General features: G+C 40.4%; 4 protein-coding genes across 9 annotated transcripts; 1 reads left to right on the top strand and 3 right to left on the bottom strand.

Moving 5' to 3' along the window:
- Positions 1-23: 23 nt before the first annotated feature.
- ppig (peptidylprolyl isomerase G (cyclophilin G)) lies at positions 24-7,837 on the bottom strand. Of its 3 annotated transcripts, none has more exons than XM_042219223.1 (13): positions 7,203-7,666; positions 7,057-7,123; positions 5,941-6,015; positions 5,747-5,854; positions 5,580-5,624; positions 5,402-5,489; positions 5,237-5,266; positions 4,998-5,137; positions 4,722-4,896; positions 4,452-4,637; positions 4,280-4,370; positions 4,015-4,154; positions 24-2,675 (listed from the first exon to the last, which is right to left on the bottom strand). In XM_042219223.1, exons 1-13 carry the CDS (start codon positions 7,212-7,214, stop codon positions 1,673-1,675), a joined length of 2,160 nt encoding a protein of 719 aa, XP_042075157.1. In that variant the 5' UTR covers positions 7,215-7,666; the 3' UTR covers positions 24-1,672. The 3 variants fall into 3 exon arrangements, with proteins under 3 accessions (XP_042075157.1, XP_014187832.1, XP_005918222.1); XM_014332346.2 differs by lacking the exon at positions 7,203-7,666 and adding an exon at positions 7,700-7,837 and having other exon boundaries at positions 39-2,675; XM_005918160.3 differs by lacking the exon at positions 7,203-7,666 and adding an exon at positions 7,677-7,836 and having other exon boundaries at positions 47-2,675.
- Positions 7,838-8,459: 622 nt separating this feature from the next.
- Positions 8,460-13,490, top strand: fastkd1 (FAST kinase domains 1). 4 transcript variants are annotated; one of them, XM_005918157.3, is made up of 16 exons: positions 8,460-8,516; positions 8,604-8,768; positions 8,870-9,298; positions 9,376-9,444; positions 9,523-9,648; positions 9,737-10,135; positions 10,224-10,334; positions 10,483-10,614; positions 10,695-11,181; positions 11,264-11,378; positions 11,454-11,582; positions 11,680-11,811; positions 11,902-12,015; positions 12,688-12,832; positions 12,917-13,031; positions 13,151-13,490. In XM_005918157.3, exons 3-16 carry the CDS (start codon positions 8,961-8,963, stop codon positions 13,232-13,234), a joined length of 2,496 nt encoding a protein of 831 aa, XP_005918219.1. In that variant the 5' UTR covers positions 8,460-8,516; positions 8,604-8,768; positions 8,870-8,960; the 3' UTR covers positions 13,235-13,490. The 4 variants fall into 4 exon arrangements, with proteins under 4 accessions (XP_005918219.1, XP_005918221.1, XP_005918218.1 ...); XM_005918159.3 differs by having other exon boundaries at positions 8,463-8,768; positions 8,870-9,053; positions 9,159-9,298; XM_005918156.3 differs by having other exon boundaries at positions 8,463-8,786.
- A 179-nt stretch (positions 13,491-13,669) lies between these two features.
- klhl41a (kelch-like family member 41a) lies at positions 13,670-18,305 on the bottom strand. Its single transcript, XM_014332347.2, is given in 7 exon segments — positions 13,670-14,586; positions 14,710-14,856; positions 15,934-16,119; positions 16,220-16,327; positions 16,411-16,568; positions 16,644-17,144; positions 17,146-18,305. Coding segments are annotated over 7 exon segments (1,803 nt in total). The 5' UTR covers positions 17,737-18,305; the 3' UTR covers positions 13,670-14,474.
- A 76-nt stretch (positions 18,306-18,381) lies between these two features.
- bbs5 (Bardet-Biedl syndrome 5) lies at positions 18,382-21,956 on the bottom strand. Its single transcript, XM_005918161.3, has 10 exons — positions 21,809-21,956; positions 21,661-21,743; positions 21,225-21,352; positions 21,003-21,138; positions 20,512-20,607; positions 19,532-19,594; positions 19,284-19,418; positions 19,038-19,121; positions 18,779-18,802; positions 18,382-18,683 (listed from the first exon to the last, which is right to left on the bottom strand). Exons 1-10 carry the CDS (start codon positions 21,954-21,956, stop codon positions 18,582-18,584), a joined length of 999 nt encoding a protein of 332 aa, XP_005918223.3. The 3' UTR covers positions 18,382-18,581.
- Positions 21,957-21,995: the final 39 nt, after the last annotated feature.

The raw sequence follows: 21,995 nt of genomic DNA, 5'->3' as shown, positions 1-21,995 counted from the left end.
GTGCTTATGCACCCCGATAACTAATATATTGCTCTGAAGTTTGGAGATGATCCAAAGGAAACTTACCGGTAAGCTTTTTCATAATTAGTATGATCCTGAACTTTGACCTTCAAGCACTATATACTAAAAGTGCATTTTATAATCTTTACCCATATAATTTCAGCCAATTCTGCTTCAAACTTTAGCTATATAAACTATAAAACTTGAGATTTTAAGATACTCGAAGTTTCACGTTGCATGAATGTATCAATGTGAGGTTGTGGGGCATTGTATTATAATACAAAAAGTGTGTTACACAGCCCTCTGTATGTCCTTTTATATAGTACTTGATATGGTTTCTAGAATTTGTTTTTTTAAGGTCAACTTTAACCTTGGGTGCTAAGAATAAGGGTGCTTGGCCAATCTCGGTACTCATGTTCCCCAAAGCCTACTATATATTGAAGGTTGAAGATTATACATTTTAGGGAAAAAAATTACATCAGCTTTAGCCGTTATGGCAACAACAATCACACAAAATTTGAAAATGATATCTTGAAAACTGGACACTAGTTAAGACAAACAGAATTCATACTCCCTTGCTTTGAAGGGAGTAAAAGCACATCACTCAGAATTTGTTATTTGAAATGATGGAAAGCTGACTCATCCAAACTAAAAATAACCTGGGAACGAATTTCCACTGCAACGACAGAGTGATACAACCACTAATGACTCACTAAAAGGTAATAATTCAGTGTTGCTTTTCCGTAATAACGGTATCACTTAACGAATAAAAACAAAAAACAATGAATTAAAATCAAACAGAGCCTTTTAATTCTTCAAACACTCCAGCAGTTCTTAAAATCAGTTTGAACCAAACAGAACAGAAACAAACTGCTTTTATCTTATACTTAACAGCTTGGCATTAACATTTTCTCTTTCAACAGAATTACAGTAAATGGTTAAAAACAAACAAACAAAAGAAACATCATGGGTGTACATAATCTGACACACAATGACAAAGATGAGCATGCAAGACACGAGTGTTTTCTTCCAGGCTGATTGACATTAAAATAACTCGAGGATACCTTCAAAATCTTTTTCTCCCCCTCTTTAAAATTTTTTTTTTTTTAAACAAACTAAAATCAGAGAAAATTTTAAGTCAAGACAGAATTACAGAATTTACCACATGATGTAAAATTCAGAAAAACAACAACAACAAAAAGAAAACTTGCCTCCAATCTGACTTCACTCGATTAAATAATGTAAAATTTAGAAGAATAACTGGTACGTTTACAGCCCTGCCTGTGCAGTACACACACTTTGTAGTTACAAATCCTTTGTTTCTAGAATGGCTCCAAATTGTCAGCTACCAGTTAACTGTGTTACACACTCAGTGGTGGACAAACCCACAATCCCCATAAAGTCCAAACTTCAGCCAAAGGTTGAGGATGCTACAGTTTGCACCTTCAGGTATGAGCCTTTTTATTTAAGGTCTTTTCTACAGTCTGTTATCTGAATACCACAGTTATTTAACAGTCAAGTAATTAGCTTTGAGGAACCTTTTACAGTCATGTTATCTTTGGCAGAACTGTTTATTTTGTACTGTATGAGGACTGTGATTGTGCCCCACTGTAGATGGAAAGCTGACGCTGCGTACTACATATACGCTGTAGAAAATAAGAACATTGCGCGTTTAGTTGCTGTCAGAGCTGGAGCTGGAGCTAGACCCCGACCGATTCCTCTTGCTATCATTTCTATCTTTGCCTTTCGTACTGTCTGGTCTTTGGCTGGCCGGGCTCCTTCGGTCTTTGGACTTGTCTCTTCTTTTAGAATCTGGGCTCCTATGACTCTTCTTTTTCTCTTCTCTGTCACTCTCAGAGCTGCTGCTACTGCGTCTCCTCCTCTGGCCGGCAGCCTCTCTGTCTCTGACTTTTCTATGAGAGGATCGATCCCTGCTTCGGTCTCGCCTGCCACTCCTGCTTCTCGAGCGCCTGCCTCTGTGAGAGTCCCTAGCCTTACTTCTGTCTGGGCTTCTTGTTCGATGTTCTTTATCCCGGGATGTTCCTTGTCTCTTACTCTCCCTATCACTGTTGTGTCTTCTTTCCCGACTCCTGCTGCGCTCTCTGCTGCGCTCTCTGCCCCTCTCTCTGTCCTTCTCTCTTTTTTCTTCTCTCTCTTTTGATGCTGAAGTCCTACCTCTGTCTTTGTTTCTGCTGCTTGATCTGTGCTCATCCTTTTTGGCAGCTCTCTCTTTACTTCTGGACTTTGTCCTGGTTCGCTCACCATTTCTACCTTTTGCGTCTTCTTTATGCTTTTTGTCAGACTCATGACCCTTATTTCTGTCTTTACTGTGATCAGATTCTGCCTCCTTTTCTTTCTTATGAACATTTCTATCTTTGCTCCTTGAGCGACCTCTCCTCTCGTCACTTCTGTGCTTGTGACTCTTCTCTCTGCTTTTTGACCTTTTCTTTTCTCGGCTTTTACTGCGACTATGGGATTTATCCTTTTTCTTTGCCTTCTGTTTATCATGCTTCTCATCCTTCGCTACAGTATCCTCCTCCTTACTTTTAGATCTATGAGATCGAGTTTTCTTGTCTTTTTTACCCTCAGTTGTATGTTCAGCTTTTGAACTTGAAGTCCGTCTCTCTCTTTTCTGTGCTTTAGCAGCCTCATCCTGACCCTCATTCATGTCACCTCTGTAAAAGAAATAGTAGAAAAAGAATAATAACAATAATAAACTTTAGGAGTTAGACAAAACATCAATTTGGCAGACAAATCTTTTTATTTATTTTTTTTAAAGTAACCTTTCTGTTGTTTTGTTATATAATCAAGTGCACATCCACTCACCTGCCACTTTATAAAGTACACCTGTTTAGCTGCTAATATATAATCTGTCAATCACATAACAGCAATTGAGTGTATTTAGCTCACCTTAATATTGCTAACCATGCCTGTCGTTTTATGAGCACAGTGAACCCCAGTGAGTGTACATGCACCATGTAATATAATGTTGATGCCTGCTCAGTAATCCAGGTAATTTCATCTGGATGCAGCATTGAGAAACATCTCACTCAGCTAAGTGACTTCTTCAGTCTGAAACTGGGATATCATATGATATGGGAATTTTATTATTAAGTATGCACCATATACCACATGTAACTCTATGTTGTGTATGTCAATAATATTCATATTGAGTATGAATTTGGGATTGAAAATATTTAATTTTGCTAACAGACAAAACTCATAGGACGAGTCAGAGTGATGGAAGCCACCTAAAGACAACGTGCATATCTGAAACAAAAATGATTTAGCAGGACTCTCCCTGCCCTGCAAAGTAATTCTGATTAAGGGTTTTGAGAGTGGTCAAATTGAGTTGTCATTTCTGAGGGGGAAAAAGCCACTCGCATGGCTCATTTATTAACTAAAAAAAAAAGAAAAAAAGTCTGTCACATCTTTATGTATTAAGAGTTTCAAAGGTACTGTAACTCAAAAGAAATGGTTTAGGCCCTTAAAAGTTTTAAAAAGTGTTATAGAAATGAAATCATACATGTTGGGAATAATATTCCAACGGTTTAAATATTCATGCTTTTTCAGTGGTCACTGCAGTTTACCAACAGCTTGTCTGTGGTCATCTCAGGTACAAGGCTCGAGGCTCAGCACGTTCTCCGTTTTATGACAAACACTTCATCTCTGCTAGGTGCACAGCAGAGGTGTCAATATTTACCAGCTTAGGAGGAAATGGAGCTAAAGCTGCTGATTGGCAGGATCCATTTGCAGTGTTCACAACCTTTTTACTGCCCTTTCAATTGCTTTATATTTTTTAATATAAAGCAATGCAAAGACCGTAAAAAAAATAAAATAAAAATCATACATGCACACTGCAATGTATGATTTTTAAATCTGAAATATGGAGCCCAACAAAAATTTCTTCTCAAGTGCTTTAAAGTGGATTAAGTAAAAAACAAAAAAAAAAAAACAAGTCCTGCCTACAGGGAACTTCTACAACATCTTTGACTTTAGGTGATATCATCTTACCTGTCACCCTTAATCCATCGCTCTCCTGTGACTGCCCTCATCCTCTGACGCTGCATCTCCTGTCGCCAGTGTGGGGGAGTTTCACTGCGCCGAAAACGATCTCTAGACCTTGAACGAGAGCGTGATGGGGTCCGGTATCTCTAGATGGGAGAAACATAAATCAGCATCTTCAACATGCCTGTGCATAAGTAAAAACAAAACAAAGCTTGTTATAAATAAATCTTGCTGTATGACGTAAAGTGTGCAAAACGTTTGCTCCACCTACCCTTGGACCCCTGCCTTTTATCTTCCTGCCAGATCGAGTCATCACGAGTCTTCTGTGATATGTTGATTGAGAGTTGTAAGCTGCACCAGTACTGTAGGTGAGGGAAGGCGTGAAAATGAACAAACTGTATTACTTTTTGATATTTGTGATATTGGCTGACTCTCAAACACACCTTTCTCTTGGTCTTTCGTCTTTATTTCGCTGATCCTTGTTAACCTCCTCTTTTGGCTTCTGGGCTATCTGGGGACTTATCCTCATAAGGAATCGATTTTCAGGGATGGGTGGGATTTCTTCAGGACGCACTGTAGATGTAACCAACTCATCTTGTTCCTTCTCTTCAGCACTTTCAGCTTCTGATCTGTAAAGATTTTGTGGGTCAGTAGCAAGACACTTGGTGCCATTTACACAGCAGACAGTGAATAGGTGAAAATAAATGAAGTACTTCTTCTTGTCCTCCTTCTGTTTCTCTTTTTGCTTCTTTGCCTTCTTTTTCCGCTTCTTGGATTCTTTTTCTGACTCTTCGCTCTCGGAGGACGACTCTGAGGAGCTCTCCGAGTCACTGGAGCTACTGCTGGAGCTTGATGAGGCCCTCTTCTTCTTTTTTGCATCTTTTTTTGCTGCAGCAACATAAACAGCATTATTATGATGACTGAGACTCATTTAAAAAAAAAAACCCCAAACAAACAAAAAACTTTGAATATACTTTATTTAAACACACCTTTAGATTTGGGGATGAGCTCTCCACAGTTCAAAACTTTCACCTCAGCGTACGGTCGGCTGTTGGGGTCCGTCTTCTGGCTCTCCATGGTTTGAATGACTTCTTGGCCAGAGATCACGTGACCAAAAACCACATGCACACTGAGAAAATAAAGTGGTAGCAATGCCTCATTACATGCTGCGTGCATTGTGCATAATGGGATTAATTAATAATTCAAAATGTAGTTGGGAGGCACTTACCCGTCGAGATGTGGAGAAGGTTTTGTTGTTCTGAGATGTGAAAGCAGGACATTCAAGGGGAAAAAAAAAAAGAAAAAAAAAAGAAGCATCTAATCACTTTCAAAGTTCAGAAATGCAACTAATAATGCACGAGGTCAATTACAGGTAGGAACAGATGTTGCTTACATGAAAAACTGGGATCCATTTGTATCTTTACCCCGATTGGCCATTGACAGCAGGTACTCCTTGTTGTGTTTGACTGCAAAGCTTTCGTCTGGGGGGGAAAAGGAGAAGATTGTACTGACATCTTGAAGCCAATGTCAGTTTGGATAATAACTGATGGCATTCACAGTGGCCTCTTTACCTTCAAAAAAGCCTCCGTAAATGGATTCGCCTCCTCTTCCATTACCTATGATTAAAAAAAATAAAAAAAACCAACAAAAAACCATGAACCATGAAAAAATCTGTTGACTCATAAGTAACACCATCCTTCCATGTCGAATATAAAATTTACAAGTCCTGTAAACTCACCTTCGCTGAAGTCTCCTCCTTGAATCATGAAGTCTTTTACAATTCGATGAAAAAGGCATCCTTTGTAGTGGAGCGGTTTCTGAGTTCCCTTCCCAATGCCTTTCTCACCTGGACCAAACCACAGATCTGATTAATAACCTGTGCTGTCAATTGTCATCATTTGTGGAATAGTTTTATTGAGTAAATTCATTCACCTGTGCAGAGACATCTGAAGTTTTCACAAGTTTTGGGACAGATGTCTGCAAACAGCTCCACCACGATTCTGCCAACTGTGAGGAGACAGTGAGATCAGAGAAATTTACTTCTGTGTAAAGTACAATGGAGCACACTGATCAGTGGTTACAAGAAGCGTGAATCACCGAGTTAATCATCACACAACACAATAATCTTTTAAACCAAACAAGAAAAAGAAAAACAAAACAGACGAGGTTATGTATCCATTCACTGCACTGTCAGTCTGTGAGTTTAATCATTATAATTTAATCTATACAAACACCCATTTTACAAAAGAACAGGTGTTATAGGCGCACAAAAAGTAATTCATTTTTAAATTTACTAGTACACATCAAATGCCCTGATTAATAGTAAGGATGGTAAGATTTGTGATGACACAAGACTGCTCACTTTCTTGCAGAAAATGCACAAAAAAATAAAATAAAATCCACTAGCGCTTCTAAAAGAAGTTTTTCCTGGTCTAGAGTTCAGTATCTGAACAGGAAATGGAAATAATGTTAATAAAAGGACTGTGTAGATGTGTGCAAGTTGAACCCTGATGGAGCTTTCATCTGACAATATAATATAAACTGGCATCGATGTAGTTCCAGACTACACTGAGGCTATTTTCAGCAAATTTAATAAACAGTGTGTAGTGTTCATATACTGAAACATTTTACTACCCCATTAATGTCTTTAAGGACAGATTACAGAGTACTGCTGAACAAAGCTAAAGATTATTGCCTTCACTTGTCACATTTTTTGACATCCATATTTTTCCATTTGCCAGCTGCTGACTACCTTGTTTTGGTCAGCATTAACCTCATCTTCAGACTATGAATTAACTGTGATGTTTTGCTCACTTGGTTGATCATGCAACCCATCTATAGTCCTCACTGCAGGGGACTTGGGTTTAACAGCTTGCTGTCTGTCCCCTCACTCTCTTCCCACCCTCCTGTTTGCCCTGTTCTATTCAGTATAGGCAAACCCCCCACAAACTGAAAGAAGACCGAAAGAAAATAAACCACGTGTGTTTTCTTGGTAAACCACACAAGGCTTAAAGTACCAAAAAGCAGCCAGAATTTTTTCCTTCATACCAAGTACATTGCTGATTCCAATGTCAAGGAAGCAGCGAGGGCGCTGTACCTTGATCCCCATGATCACCTGAAAATGAGAAACAAGGTATGAACACAAGGATGACAGAACATCGAACAACCCCCCACTCTGACCATTAAGACCTTACCAGTAACTTCATTCAGGAGCAGAAATTAAACACACGGGTGGCTTCTTTAAATGTAACATAAAAGTTCACTTAAGTTCTGTTCGCCTGCATGATATCAATACAAACAAAGTACCGATACAGTTTCCATGCGACTTACAGCAGCTGCATTATCTGCAAATTAGCCTCGGCTAGCTAACCGCGCGATTAAGTATCGGTCGACTGGTTGAGCGGACAGCAGACACACGTTTTCATGCTTAAAAATAACAAATACCGACGCTTACACACACTCACTAACGTGGACCTTCACGTTACAGTTTCACACGCCCCCCCCAACCGTATCTTTTTAACGGCAGGCCTAGCGTTAGCATTAGCATTAGCAAATCACCTATCGTTAGCCGCAGACATGTACATAGAATTTACTGCAAGAAGTGAGCGGTACATTTTCAGCAAGTTTAAACGGCGCATAAAAGTAAGACTGACGCAACAGTACATCACCTGGAAAACCGAATATACCGCACCGTAAGGCGAGCAGCTCTCCCAAACAAGCAAAATGAAGTTTCATTCAGTGCTGGGCTCAGTGTTTTCTAAAGATGGCGCGGCGAGGACGTCAATGTGTTTCCAGAGCCGTGCACCGGTCAGGGCGTAGGGCCATTTTTACCCTGAAACTGGCCTGGCAGGCGCAAATGCTCGATTGGGCTGCCGAGTCACTTTCCTGCAATGACATAAAACCAGTTACATTTGCCGTTTCATGTTGCTAAAAATTGCGACCACTTCATAGCCATAGTTTATTGCGCAATTTTGTCTTGTTATATTGTATTTTATGTTACTGAGCAATTTTACTTTATTTGAGCTACTTTGTTATACGGTCGGTTCAATGTTTTGGTTACTGTAAACAAGTAACATTTTGAATGACTAACAAATAATTAACAATTTAGAAGCTCTTTCTGCTACTGTTTATTTTATTCATAAGACACATTTACGGTTTAGCATCTTCAAATTTCGATTGGATAACTATACATTTTGAGCATTTAAGCATTTCAACATTTTAATTTACTCAAAAGTAACAAGGATTTTGACACATTAAGTCAAAACTTCGACAAAGCTTTGCCTGGGTAAAGTTTTTTTTCCATCACCAGAAACAAACTTTCATAAAATAAAACAAAATATGTTTTATCATATTTTACCTTTTTCTATTGATTGATTGATTGATTTGCAAGAAAATCATTTAAATATACAAACCTGAACGAGCCACTGCCTGAAAGCCCTAATCCAGGGTTTAATAAACTCTTATTGCCTTATGTCACTGCTACGGAAGTAAAACTTCAGCGCACACATGTAGGGTAAATTTGACTTTGAGCCGTTTTTATTACCTTTTTGTATTTGTATTAAGATATGTGATGCACGAATCTCGATTATACACAGAAATCTAGGCAAGAATGCAGCTGTAAGGGCAAGTCCGAGGTTGTTGGGGGGTTTAGGTGATTGCTTCTTTAAACACGTGAGGCAGCAGCCTCCACTTCAGTCCAGTGGTTACCAGTAGAAAGCCTCCGAGCGGACAGTTTCTTCACCAGCTTCTTGGTTAAAGAGGTCAGCCCCTCATCCCGAGTCAGTGTTTGTTTCTGAGCATAGTTTGAAATGTTTTTGTGTTTTCGCAGACCATGTCATGCAGGTTGTTTTCATCCCTCCAGGCTGTAACTGTGTGGGGTTTGATCTCAGCTCACTTTGAGGAGGTCAGAGCAGTGGACACAGGTACAATGAAGAGCTGAGCCCAAGCCTGCGATGATGTTTCGCTTCCGATCTGTGAACTCCTGCCTCCGTAGGCTCCTTCATGGAGGGGCGGTGACCAGAGACCAGGTGCTGGAGCAGCTGCAGGTGTGCTCTGCTGAAAACCATGTGTTTGATGTAGTGGGAAAGAACAAGGCTAAGCTCACAGTGGACCACGTGAACTATGCTGTGCGGTTGCTGTGGCAATTTCAGAAGGAGAGACCGGAGATGCTCCGGACTGTGGACCTCATCAAGAGTCACCAACAGTTCCTGACTCTTCGGGTTTTGGCAGAAAACAAAATAGATCTCATGGATGACTTCATGTTGATCGATATGCTCTACGCTTTTCTTAGGTACACGGTCACACATTATCCAGTGTATTCAGTTTATATGACTGCAAAGGTTAACACGCATGCTTTCCTTCTAATAGGCTGAATATGGAGCCACATGACTCTCTTATTCAGCAACTGGTTTCAGAAGCATGGCTAAGAATAGACCGGTAAGAAAATGTTGGCTAATTTAAAAAAAAGAAAATTGTGTAATAGTTAAAACACAGTCATGATTTACTTTTTTGCAGGTTTCCAATGGCTTCTCTGTCCAAATTTGCTGTCTGCTTAAATGATCAGCACCTTCAGCACAGTCCTCTAATGGGCCGCATAACCAGCATTGTGAATGAGAGGCTGCCAACTATTGATGATGCCAGGTTTGTTGGGCGACCGATGATTTATCAGTTTTTGAATATAACCACCTATTGTTGTGTCGTCACTCCCCCCGGCTTTATTATGTTTCAGGATCCTGACTGCTCTGATGATCAGCGTGTCATCCCTGGTGTCTCCCCAGCTGCGGGACGCTCTCATCAGCAGAGCCGATCACCTGCTGCACACCACGGATCCCTCGAATTACAACATCCCGCGACGAATGGTGCAGTTTCTGCGCAACATCAAGTACATTCACAGACCGCTGCTGGAGAGGTGCAATGAGATCTTCCTGCGTAACATCCCCAGACTGGATGCAGAGAATCTCAGCATCATCCTAGGGCTGTATCAGTCACTGCAGTTCAACAACTGTGACTTCAGGCTAGCTGCTAAACAAAAGCTGACCGAGCTGATCGACTCGAGCATCGATCCTTTCTCCTTCACCAAACTGTTTGTTGCTCTGGCCCCTATGGCCACTCCAGAGATCAGAGAAAGGTTTGTTTCATTATCAGTAGCGTGATATGAGGGGAAATCTCTTTAAAGCAGTTCCCACTGACCTGATATCCACTTTGATTCTTTACAGGTTGGAGAACACAGCCCTCTTGTTGGCGGATGAGCTCAATGCACAGCAGGCACTGGCTGTAGCTGAAGCACTAGAAGAGATTCAGAGCAGGAACCTTAGCTTAATGAACAAGTGAGTTGTTTATGTGTTACCACCTGTTACAGTATGCCTGGTGTTGTCTTCACCTTGTGTGTTGTGTGTCTTATAATCAGTTCCTGGATCAGAGCCTTTGTAGCCTGACAGTAGAGATAATCAGTAACTATAACTAATCATTTTTCAGAATTGCATCGGTAATCCAGAGAAACCTTCACCTCTACAAGTCAGTGGAGGTGGCCAGAATCACACAAGCCCTTTTTCTGTTGCAGTATCAAAACCCCGAGCTCTTCGCCACACTGAGAAACATTTTGATCAAGTAAGTCTCTGCCAAAGGCGCAACTGCTGCTTCACAGTTTATTTGGATAAAATGCAGACTGACGCCCTTCTGTCTCTCAGGTTTTTGGAGCACAGCGTCTTCCCGTACGAAGTGACCATGCTGACCCGTGTGCTCTCCATGCTGCCCTGCCCGCGACTCGAGGAGGCCGTGGTCTCTCGGGTAGACGCGGTAGTGGAGCAGTGTAATCTCAGCGAGCTTAACACCATTTCTTTTGCCGTGGCCAAGTGGGTGCGCAACGATCAGTCCTACCGCCACAACACTCACAGCAAGTACGTGCGTCTGCTGCAGACGTTGAACCGCTGCGGGCACGAGAGGCTGCAAACAGCCGACCGGCTGGACTTACTGCTGGACGAGCTCAAGTACGTCTCGGGCGAGTGGTTTGAGGAAATGCTGCTGGACGAAACCATGATCACGCTGCAGAGGATGATCGACCAAATAAACTGGACCAACGTCTCCGAACTGGCCTTCTTCCTAACCAGGATAAATCATCTCAGCCCTCCTCTGATGGACCGAATCGCCAGTGTGACTGTTGAACACATCCATAAGGTGCTTCAAGAGACATTCATTGGATCACCATGTTAAATACTGCATACTGACATCCTCTATTCTTCATGTCTCTTTTTTTAAGATTCACTACTCAGCAACATACGCCACACTCCTCCCCTTTTCTGTCCTTAACTATGACCCTCCACAAGTAGACGAGCTGTATGATGCTTGTATTAAACGCTTCACTCCTCATCTCAGTAAGTTATTATGCGTGATTGCAGATAATTTTTCTTTCTTATTTTTAGGCTTACACTCACTGTATGTACTTGTAGGCTCCTTTGACCCACATCTGCTGGTCCTCCTGGCATACTCCTTGGCTGTAGCTGACCATTTTCCCGAGGAACTGATCAGAGCAATTTTCAGCATAGACTTTCTGGGAAAGCTGGATTCACAACTGGAAAGTAAGCTGCCAGTTTCCTTAAATTTGAGCATCTGTGCCACAGCTTCCATAGTGAAATCAGATGGGACTAATATAAGTGTTTATATTGCTTCCTCCAGCCCTGCCCGATGCGCTCAACATGCGGACACGACTGCGGCTCATGGAGCTCAACCGTGCCGTGTGTCTAGAGTGTCCGGAGTACCAGGTGCCTTGGTTTCATGAGCGCTACTGCCAGCAGTTGCATAGGAAAGGTAATCAAATTTTCTCTTTTTATGTAGGCTTGGTTTAAAACTGCTGCAACTTAATGCTATATCAGTTACATGGGAGTTGTTTGTTTTTAGGGAATGGCTCTGTGAGTCCTGTGCAGCAGCAGATCCACAAAATGCTGGGTGAAGTTCTTGGAGGCATTAACTGTGTGCAAATGGCAGTTGTTACGCCATATTTTTACACCATAGGTGAGTAATATGAGGTGACCGTATTTTCTTACACTGTTTTTCTTTTGTAAAAGTCTTTAGGTGTATTGAATGGACTGATTCAGTTCAAATATTATCAGTTTAACTCCTAATCAAAAGCCTTTCATATAGTTATATTAAATTTCTGGTCCTGAAACGACATGCATATGACACATGGTAGGAAGCAGTCTTCAATCAGCACCACAGGGTCTGTTACTACAAAGGAGGATTTTGTCATATCCAGATAACTTAAGAGTTAATAATCAGTTGTTCTGTTGCCAGTACACTCGCCAGTAATTGTGATTGGTCCGATGTTGCCAGTGCCACCCCTTTCTTATGAACATGGGGGAGGGTTAACTTCGCAAGTTGATAACTACCTTTTTGTGACCATTTAACCCTAATATTAAGTGTTAGGGTGAGCGAATCCAGATAATAACTTCATAGTACAGGCCTCAGGTGTGCAAAAGGTAGTCTCTTAGATTTTATTTTAAAGAAATCCTGAAAGATCATCACAAATTGCAATGGTGTAACTGGGAGACATAATCTTGACTTTCTCAGAAAAATACCATAAACAAATCCTGATCCAGATTTCCTTCTTTCTCGAGGAGCTCTGCACATGATGTTGTCACGCAGTCTCATTTTTAAAAACGCGACACGCCACTTTGTCTTTTTCAGACTTTGAATGCAAACTGGACAAACACTTGAAGCCGCTGTCCTACATCGAGCCAAGCACACTGCAGATCTCAGACAGAGGAAAAGTTCACTGGGACACAAGCTCACTGGAAAACATCAGGGATGAGCTTCCAACTGGAGCTCAGCGGTATGGAGATCCTTATATGTACTTGTATTTACACAGATCAAGGATACTTAATATGTTGACATCCTCACTTTGCCTTTTTCTCAGTGTCGCTGTGGACTTTCTTGATTCAAAATACTTCTGCAAAAACACTCATCACATGAAAGGTGAAGCCCTGATGAGAAAGAGACACCTTGAAATTCTGGGATACCGTGTTGTTCAGGTGAGACAGTTTTACTCTGGTTGATGTTAAATGTCGTTCTCTAACTGCATCCAGTTTAAATACTAGCAATATTACAATAGACCTGCTGTGCAGTAATTGGTGATGTTTCGGTTTCGCAGATCCCTCACTTTGAATGGAACTCTATGGAGCTTTCAACACAGGATGCCTGGAAGGAATATCTAAAAAAGAAGATATTCAGATAGCGTTCCTCCCGAAAGCCCTTATTTATAAAATCATGATTGAAATGTTGCTTTCAGCACCGAAGTCGGAGTTTCTGTGACTGAACACACGGCACAGAAACTCCCCACATATTTAATTATAGTCTAAAGTTGACATGAGTCTACCTCATTCACCTTAAATGAGATTGTGTACTATGTGCTTTTGTAATTAATACGATTTTCTTTCTAAATAAAATCTGAAAAATTGTATTTTTGCTTTATATTTTCAATATTTAGATCAGTGAACTTTTGCAAAAAATGACTGTCCAGCTTTTAAACATCATTGCATATCTGTTACTTAGAACTAGTGTTTTAATGCATCATTATATGTTTATGCTGACACATGTCAGATTGCACAGGGCCACACAAGAGTGGACTCCTGAGTTTTTGTTATCAGGGGATCACACATCCAACAGTATTTAGATTTTTTTTTTTTTAAAGTTGCTTTTATTTTTCTGCATACATGATGTTGACCTCTTAAAACACCAACGTGTCTAAAATACCAAAGAGCCATGCAATATTTGTGACTCATTTCAATACTGTAAAAGAAAACCATGTGTTGGGGAATTCTCAGATGTGCTATAGAGCGAGGGTTCTCAGATTGTGGTCCATGAGCACAGTAAAAATGCACTAGTACATAATTTAATCATCCACAATTAAAATGAGATTCACTTAAAAAAGTTTAAACACTGATCTACTCTTCAAGATCACTTTCAGCACGGCTATCCTTTTTTTTTATTCCTCTATGTGCTTTCATGGGCTCTCTGCAAATGTTGAGGATGATGAGGCAACAAACAGCAGCTTTCAGTGAAAGAGTCACATCAAAGACTAATGCACAAATAATTTGTTCCAGTGTCAGAACCAGATTTTGCCCCTTGCTGCTTCTTCCTTTTACCCAAAATAGAAATCTAGAGAAAGGATTTTGTGCAGGACTTCTAAAAGTAGAAGCTCTACTAGAGAAGGTTTGGAGGTACACATGGACACTATGTATGAGAACTGAAATCAGGTACGCGTAGAGTAATGAAACCATTTTTCTGTGTGGACTCTAATCACATGCTGGCAGCCTAAAGTAGCACTCGGTCATTAAAACTTTATAACATGATGGTACATTTTATTAAAGAAGGGCAGGCATGTGTGAAAATGAGAAAAATAACCTGCTGAATAAAAACATGTACAGAGTATTCTCTATCCTGCATCAGTAACAGTGAACATGCATGATGTGTTGTTACAGTTTGGGCATTCTGGCTGCATTCAGGCGCATAGAGACACACGAGGCTCCGGCTGCATAACGCATCTCTTTGATCATGCCAGTCCACTGTTTCTTGTCATCTTCATATCTATTAAAAAAAAAAGAGTCAAAATAAGTATAAATGAATTAAAATATTTTGTCCTCCCGAAATAAAATAAATATCACGTAGATACTGTAATACATAATGCAAAAGTAAAATAAAAAAACATACTGCCAGATGTCAATGACTTCAGAGGGTGTACACTCTTTGTTCTCATTCTCCACCATAGCAAAGCCTCCTACAGCATACAACAGTCCGCCACAGCTCACCAGGTTGATTGAGCTCCTCTCCTGTGGAAAATCTGTAAATGGTGTCCACCTGCAAGAAGATGCACATAAATGTAACATGAAAGATCTATTTAAAATGAGCTTTGTAGGCCTTACAGAATGCCTTTTCTCTCATCAAAACGCTTTTTTCAGATACCACTCGTGTCATGTCTGCAAAGTCCTTGCTTCCTCACACAGCCCAGAAACATGCATGTTAGGTTAGTTGGTGATTCTAAATTGGTTGTAGATGTATTCTGAAAAGTTTGTCTCTCTGTATTAGCCCTGTGATAAATAGGCGACTTATCCAGGGTGCACCCACCTCTCAACGAGTGACAGCTGGGGTAAGCTCCACAACAATCTGCCAAGAGCATTAAAGACCCTACTGCAGTTTGTCCCAGGGAAACCAAATCCTTTCATCTTTCTGTCCAGTTCATAAAAGAACACTTCCAAGGGGGGTTATTTTCAGAGATAGTGCTGGTTGTCCATCATTTTTAGTCAACCATGCAGTTCTTTTAATGTTTAGGGGTTATTATCTTGCAGTCTAATGTTTCTAATCATTCTAATATCAAAATAAAGTTCTGTTCTACTTCCTGCAGAGGTAATGCCTCTGCAGGGCATCAGAGGGTGTAGTAACACAGGTTTCTCCAGCATTGCCTCTGTTGTGTGAACAAGGCTTAAATTACTTTATTGTAACTTCATCATTTTCTTAATCTACGAGAGACACCTCGAAGGGACGGTTGTTGTGAATTAGCACTATATAAATACAACTGAATTTAATTTAATGACAGGCCCCATTTCTCCATGAAAATGAAGGGCTTTTCAGTTTTTGACTTTGCCCTGAATCTTTAATTTGTCAATAATCATTATTTACTCCAGTTAGATTACTCCAGTTGGATTACCGCTCACCTTTGTACTGTTTAATATTGTCTCCTGGACATTGGCTGCTCATGTTTGATTTAAAAACAGAAAAAAATGGGGGGTTGTGTAAAACCTTTTAATGGTAGCGTGAAAACAGTTTTTAGTGAATCTATTTGTATGTTTTTAACAGTATCTATATCTTCTACAAATCAGAAAATCTAAATCTGGTTTAAAAAAGGGAACTTGTATGGTTTATATTAGCAGCACCTACTTGTTGGTCCCAAAGTCGTAGGCTTCACACACAGCTGTCAGGCCTTCTTCATTGACACCTCCAGCAACAATGATCCTTCCTTTGTGGATAACAGCCCCAAACATGGATCTGGGTGTCTTCATGGCAGCGACCTCTTTCCACTCTGACTTCTTGTGGTTGTATGCAAACATCTTATTGATTGCTTTACTTTATTAACAGACAGAAACGATTCCAGGGAAGAGTTAATAACATGTGAAAATCGTGGTTTGACTTAACGTGTAAATATTTGGGGTATTTGCAGCCTTACTTCTCATCGGTTTTTCCTCCAATGCAGTATGCCAGCCCGTTCTCAGAGACCACACAGTGGCCGTGGATTTTTAAGGGCAACTTTTTTGTTTCTGTCCATTTCATTTTTCTGTTGACGCAGATAATAAGGGAATAGGAAATGTTCAATGCAGAACCGTGAAGCAAGGCTTTAGTAAAATGTGCTGAACTTACTCGGTGTCATAGCACATGACGGTGTCGTGAGACTCGTTGGTCTGTAAGTCTTTTCCTGCTACAGCAAAGATGAGATTCTCAAATTCACCCATAGCAAAGAGACACCTGGGGGAGGGCATGGGTGGCAGAGCAATCCATTCAGCAGCAAGACTGTCCAACTGCAAACAATGATTTCAGATTAAGAAAAAGATTCAAATTGTTGCTTTAATATGAATTAAAGGAGCACTTTCTACCTGGTAGAAGTAACACTGCAGGGTATTCTCTTTCTCGTCCTCATCCACAAACAGTCCTCCCAGCACATACAGGTTGTTCTTCTTTGTTGTCAGACTGACGTGGTTTTTGGGGATTTGCTCAGCCATTGCTGCCAGAAAACATTCATTTTCCTGGACATCGTAGGCCACCGCAGCTGTGTCGTTAATCATCAGAACCACATCTCTGCCATACATGCCATATCTGCGGTTATCATTCAGGTAACCGGGCAGCTTCCCCTCCTCTCCTTCCTCTGCATCTTGCCCCTTTTTCTTCTCAGGTAGCTTCCCCGCAAAGGCTTCCTTGATGATTTTGATTTTTTTCTGGAGCTCAGGATCAGCCTTGACGAGGTCATCTTTCTCCACTTTCTCCTTGAAGTACTTCTCCGGCAGCAGTCGGAAACGGATGAAGTCAAAGGCCTCCACCAAAGACTTCACACGCTTGTCCTTGTCCTTTCTGATCCACCTCATGAGACACTCGACACTCGAACACCGCTTCTTCCTTTTCCACATTGAGCGCATCTGCTCCGATTATGGCAAAGAGTTCAGGTGGAGCAAGCCCCAAGAAATCGTCATCCTTGGCTATGGTTTCAAAGTGATCTGCGACGTAATCTCGAGCCGCCATTGCCAATCTGGCACAATTCAGCATCAGTCCCAGTCTGTAGATGGCAAGGCAGCTTTTCTTGTTCAGCCTTTTCTGGAGATAATTCACACAAACTGTGAACACTGAGGGAATCTGGAAGCGATTGGCAGCAGTCAGAATATCCTGCACGTTGTCATCGTTGATGTCAATCTCTGCTGAGTACATGTAATTCACAATCACCTCCATAATATTGGGGTCAAGGTTCTCAAGAACAACCTCTTTTTGGCTTGATTCCTTACCGTCCTCTGAAAAGTAGAGCTCCCGGAAATAAGGACTGCATGCTGCCATAATGAGCCGATGGCAGGGGATGCTTCTGTCTCCGACCTTTAGGATACAGTCAATCAATTTATTCTCATTGAGAAGCTCCTTGAGCCCATCCTGGAGCAAAGTGCTCTGAAACAGACGAAGATCTTCCCTCAAACCTTGGGGATCCATTCTTGTGGGACAGGAAGTAGATTGAAGTAAGGGAAAACTGACCGTCCTTGCTGGTGAAGACAGAACTATAGACAGGCAGGTCTGAAGCCAGTTCAATATAACTGTGCCCCTCTAAATATAGCCAAACACCCCATCCATGAAGAATTCAGGTTGGCCAAAGCAGTGCGCTCACACAGCTGTCATGGAGTAAAAACAACTGATGTGCCTCGTCACCCCGAAAGATTAGTAACAACATTGTTGTACCAAACAAAAAAACACATCATCTCCTTATTTTATTCACTTTTGACTAAATTTAAAAAAAAAAAAAAATCCACATAAAACACCTTTTAAACAAAGTGGCACCACAGTGCAATCCAGTGCTCTGCAGGTTTACACAAACAGCTGGCATCTATACCACAGCTGTGAGCAGGGACGTCTACATGTGGAGTGAGTCAGAATTCAGTGATAGTAATGACTTCTACGCTACAGTGTGCAAGCCCGTGTCGGTGTGTGAGGCATTTCCACAGGAGTTACCAAACAAGCAGCCGGGGGTCAGCGAACAGCTGCAGCCACAGGAGCTCAAGGCCTGTTCTCAGACCATTGTGTCCCTTACACACACAGTAGCTACAAAAGATATAAAGACATCAAAGAATTTACTTTCCACCATCTGTTTGAATATCTTTATTTATATTACATTCAAGTTCACTACAAGAAAATGTTTTATATAGTAAACGTCACAATTTACTTTTCTTTTTTTAGGAAACTGCACTCAGCAAAACTGTACATCTTTTAACCAGAGCTATAAGCAATATTGTCTATACAAGCAGAACAACTACATAAAATATGTACATGTGTTTGATGTTATCTCAGCTCATTACTTCCCACAGCCCTTGAAGAGTGAAGCCGTCCTTTAGCTTTTCAATGGCGAGGCCGAGCTCCTCAGAGAAAACCGGCTCACGGTCTTGTTGCTTTGGGAAAACAAAACAGAAATCAGGTTTATAGCACTTTTTAAGTTTTATAGCAAGCTGTCATGATTGTATTATTATATATATTGAGATTTTACCTTATTGCCATCTGCAAAGTAGGCCTGCAACCAAACACATGAACACATGTAGTTAAAAAAGCTAATGTAAATTAAAATAAAGCATTCTGCTTGTAGTAAATAGTTGATGACTCCCAGACACGAGCGCCAGGCAACATAAATTCATGTTTGTTCATTATGCTGGAGGATATTAGCTAATAGCTATTCTGAGAGTGTGAAAGCTAAACCTTTGATTCCCAGACGAGTGATGAGTGTAAGGGTTGCCAGCAGGCACACTCACAGTAAATGCATCGGTCTGCTCATCGGGCTCGATTTCCACGTCATCGGGAGGCTGTTCCACTGTGAGCTCTTCCAAAGGCTGCGGCTGAAATCGTTGTTAGGACAAACAGTGCTATGACAACACGATCAGCTGAAGAGCCGGGAAAGCCAGCTACATTAAAATATCTCCTTAACAGCTGTGAACTCAAAAATAGACTTGCAGGCTATTTTTGAGTTTGTGATTCTTATATTGTGTATGTATGCCTACCTTTTCTTCCATTTCATAATCCACTCCAAAGATGGGGTTAGCAGAGTACACTTTATGCAAGGAGTTGATTTCTTTGAGTGCATCTTGGAGTTTTTCCACTGGGTCAATCTTAAACCCAAGCACGTACCCACCACTCTAAAAATCACAAAGTGGATATTTTGGTATATTAGAAGACCAAAAACTAAAGAAGAAAGTCCCAATAATAGAATTATATCAGAAGACTGTAAATGACATTGCATAGAAGTTACCTGGCGTGAGCTCTCTATCACCAGCGCCAAGCCAAACTTTGAGTCTCTTATTCTGATAGACCACTTGAGAGGAAATAAAATATGTTATACACCATCCTGATCTGCATTGAACAGGACACATTACTTCATAAGAGAAACAAAAAATAAGACTTCTGATTTATGTGGCAGACCACTTTATTAGGTATATCTTGCAAGTACCGGTGGAAACTGCTTTAATTCTTTGTAGCATAGATTCAATAAGATGCTGGAAACATTGCTCACAGATTTTGGTTTATATTGACACAACATCATCACACAGTTGCAGCAAATTTGTCAGCGGCATGTCCGTGATGAGAATCTCCAGTTCCACCACAACCCAAATGTGCTCTTATGGACTACACTTGATGAGATGTACCTAACAAAGTGGCTACTGAGTGTGTTTTATAATCGTAAACACATAAAATGCATTTACAGATAATGACTGATTGTTCGAGCTTTACTAGAAACATTTTATGAGAGAAACATTTCCCTGAATAAAAATCATGTAGTTCTGTTTGGGAAATATGTGAGCCAATCGTGTTCAGGACAATTTTAACCATGTGGTGGCAATCATATCCACGCGTAACGAAGGTAAAGATACAGATAAGTGTACTTATTATTTGTTCCTGGCTGACTGTGTCCATTCACATGACATGCTCTGATAAGATGTAGGCAAACTGGGTTGAACTAGGAATTAAACTATAATGTTGTGTAATGTGTGTAACAGAAATCTAACAATCAGAGCGTCAAACTTTTAAAGCAGATTTAATCAGATTTCAGTTGCGATTCTGTATTTATTATATCTCAGTGATCACTGACATGATAATCAAACAGTTCTTCTCCTATTTATTTAGAAAGATACTTTAAATTAACTGCAGAAACAATTGCCTACACTGTAGTTTTTGCCAAGATGTTTGCCAAGTGGTAACAATTGCTTCTAGAAGGACCTTGACTGTACTTACAATCTGGAGGTAAGGAATGCTGACGTTGAAGCTCTCATTCATGTTTGCGTGCCACACAATCCGAACATTGGTAATGAAAAAGGTTCCAAGGTTACCCTAAAACACAGCGTCATCAAAGGAAACTCACTTTCACATATTTAGAGATTATTTTCTATAATATGTTTTCACATTTTTTTAACTGTCATAATTTAAATGTGAACTGCTTAAAACAAACAAACAATGGAAATAAGTTGATCTTTGAGTTTCTGGTACTTACTGCACGCACACTATCATGCGCGTCTTAATATGCTTACATGTGTTTGTCTGTGATATTTATTGGTTTGGGATATGTATTGGAATTAAATAAAATCAATCAAACAGCTCTTCACAAAAACATCTCAATCGCCTGTAAATACTTCTTTAAAACAGTGTGGTAACTTGTTCAATTTTAGTCTGTGCATGCATATTATCTGAGAAACACTAAACAAATATTTTAAAAGTCACACTAGTACCTGATCGCTGGATAAATTCCAGACTCCATTAATTTTATCATACACTTGCTCGCGGGGCAGGAGTCTAAGCTGCTTATTTTGAATCAGTGCAGCTCGCAGTTTCAGGTCCCGGTACATTTTGGAAGTCTCATAGGCTCTGTAACAACACAAGTCACATTTTAAAACAATGAGAAAGATGTATGTTTGATAGATAATTTAAAAACTCCCTCAGTGCTGTTTTACCTGTGGACAGCGATGACAGAGGTGAAAAGCCTCGGACTTCCTGGAACCACATTTGTAAAAATAAACTCAAATCTCGTGTTGTTGGACTTGGTCAAGATGTAGAGAGCTTCAGTTTGACCTCTTAATTTCTGGAAGAGAGTAATTTCTTCCTAAATTACCAACACTTTTATACACTTTAATTCTTAACACGTCAAACCCCCCCAAAAAACAACAACAACAAAAAAACAATGCTGGCGTAATTTGTCCTACAGGTTTGACATTTGTCCACTTTATGTGAATAATGGATAAAAAAAAAAACCTGTTGGCACACTTAAGGTGCATCAGTTAAGAAGTGTTAATGAAATTAAATATTTTTGATGTGAGGAAGTGTAAAAACATTCTGAACAAATAGTTTAAAAACAGAAACAAAATGCACAGGTAAAACGAGTTTACTTACCGAGTTGGCTGTCCTTGTTGTGATGTTAATGATGGTGTTGTAACCTACAGCTGAAACAAAAAAGAAAAACTTCAGCCCCCTGTCTGTTTGTCACTGCCTGTGTCTCTAAACCATAAATCATATCAGGTCTCACTGACATCTTGCAAACCTTCCCTTTCACTCTTCTGCACTCTCTTCTTCTCCTCTCCTGTGGAACGTACATCACTATGGATGGTTGACCCCAGGTAGTTAAACTTATCCACCTTCACTACTGCTGCTTCACTGTTAAACCTGTCACCTTTTTCATTCCCACACATATACAATCTCTGACTCGTACCGTACAACTCACCACTGTC

This window comes from Haplochromis burtoni, unplaced genomic scaffold (assembly GCF_018398535.1).
Source record: "Haplochromis burtoni strain Fernald_Lab_line unplaced genomic scaffold, NCSU_Asbu1 Contig_29, whole genome shotgun sequence".
Taxonomy (NCBI): Eukaryota; Metazoa; Chordata; class Actinopteri; order Cichliformes; family Cichlidae; genus Haplochromis; species Haplochromis burtoni.
Note: the sequence above shows the minus strand (reverse complement) of the source record. Positions and strands in the feature narration are given on the sequence as shown.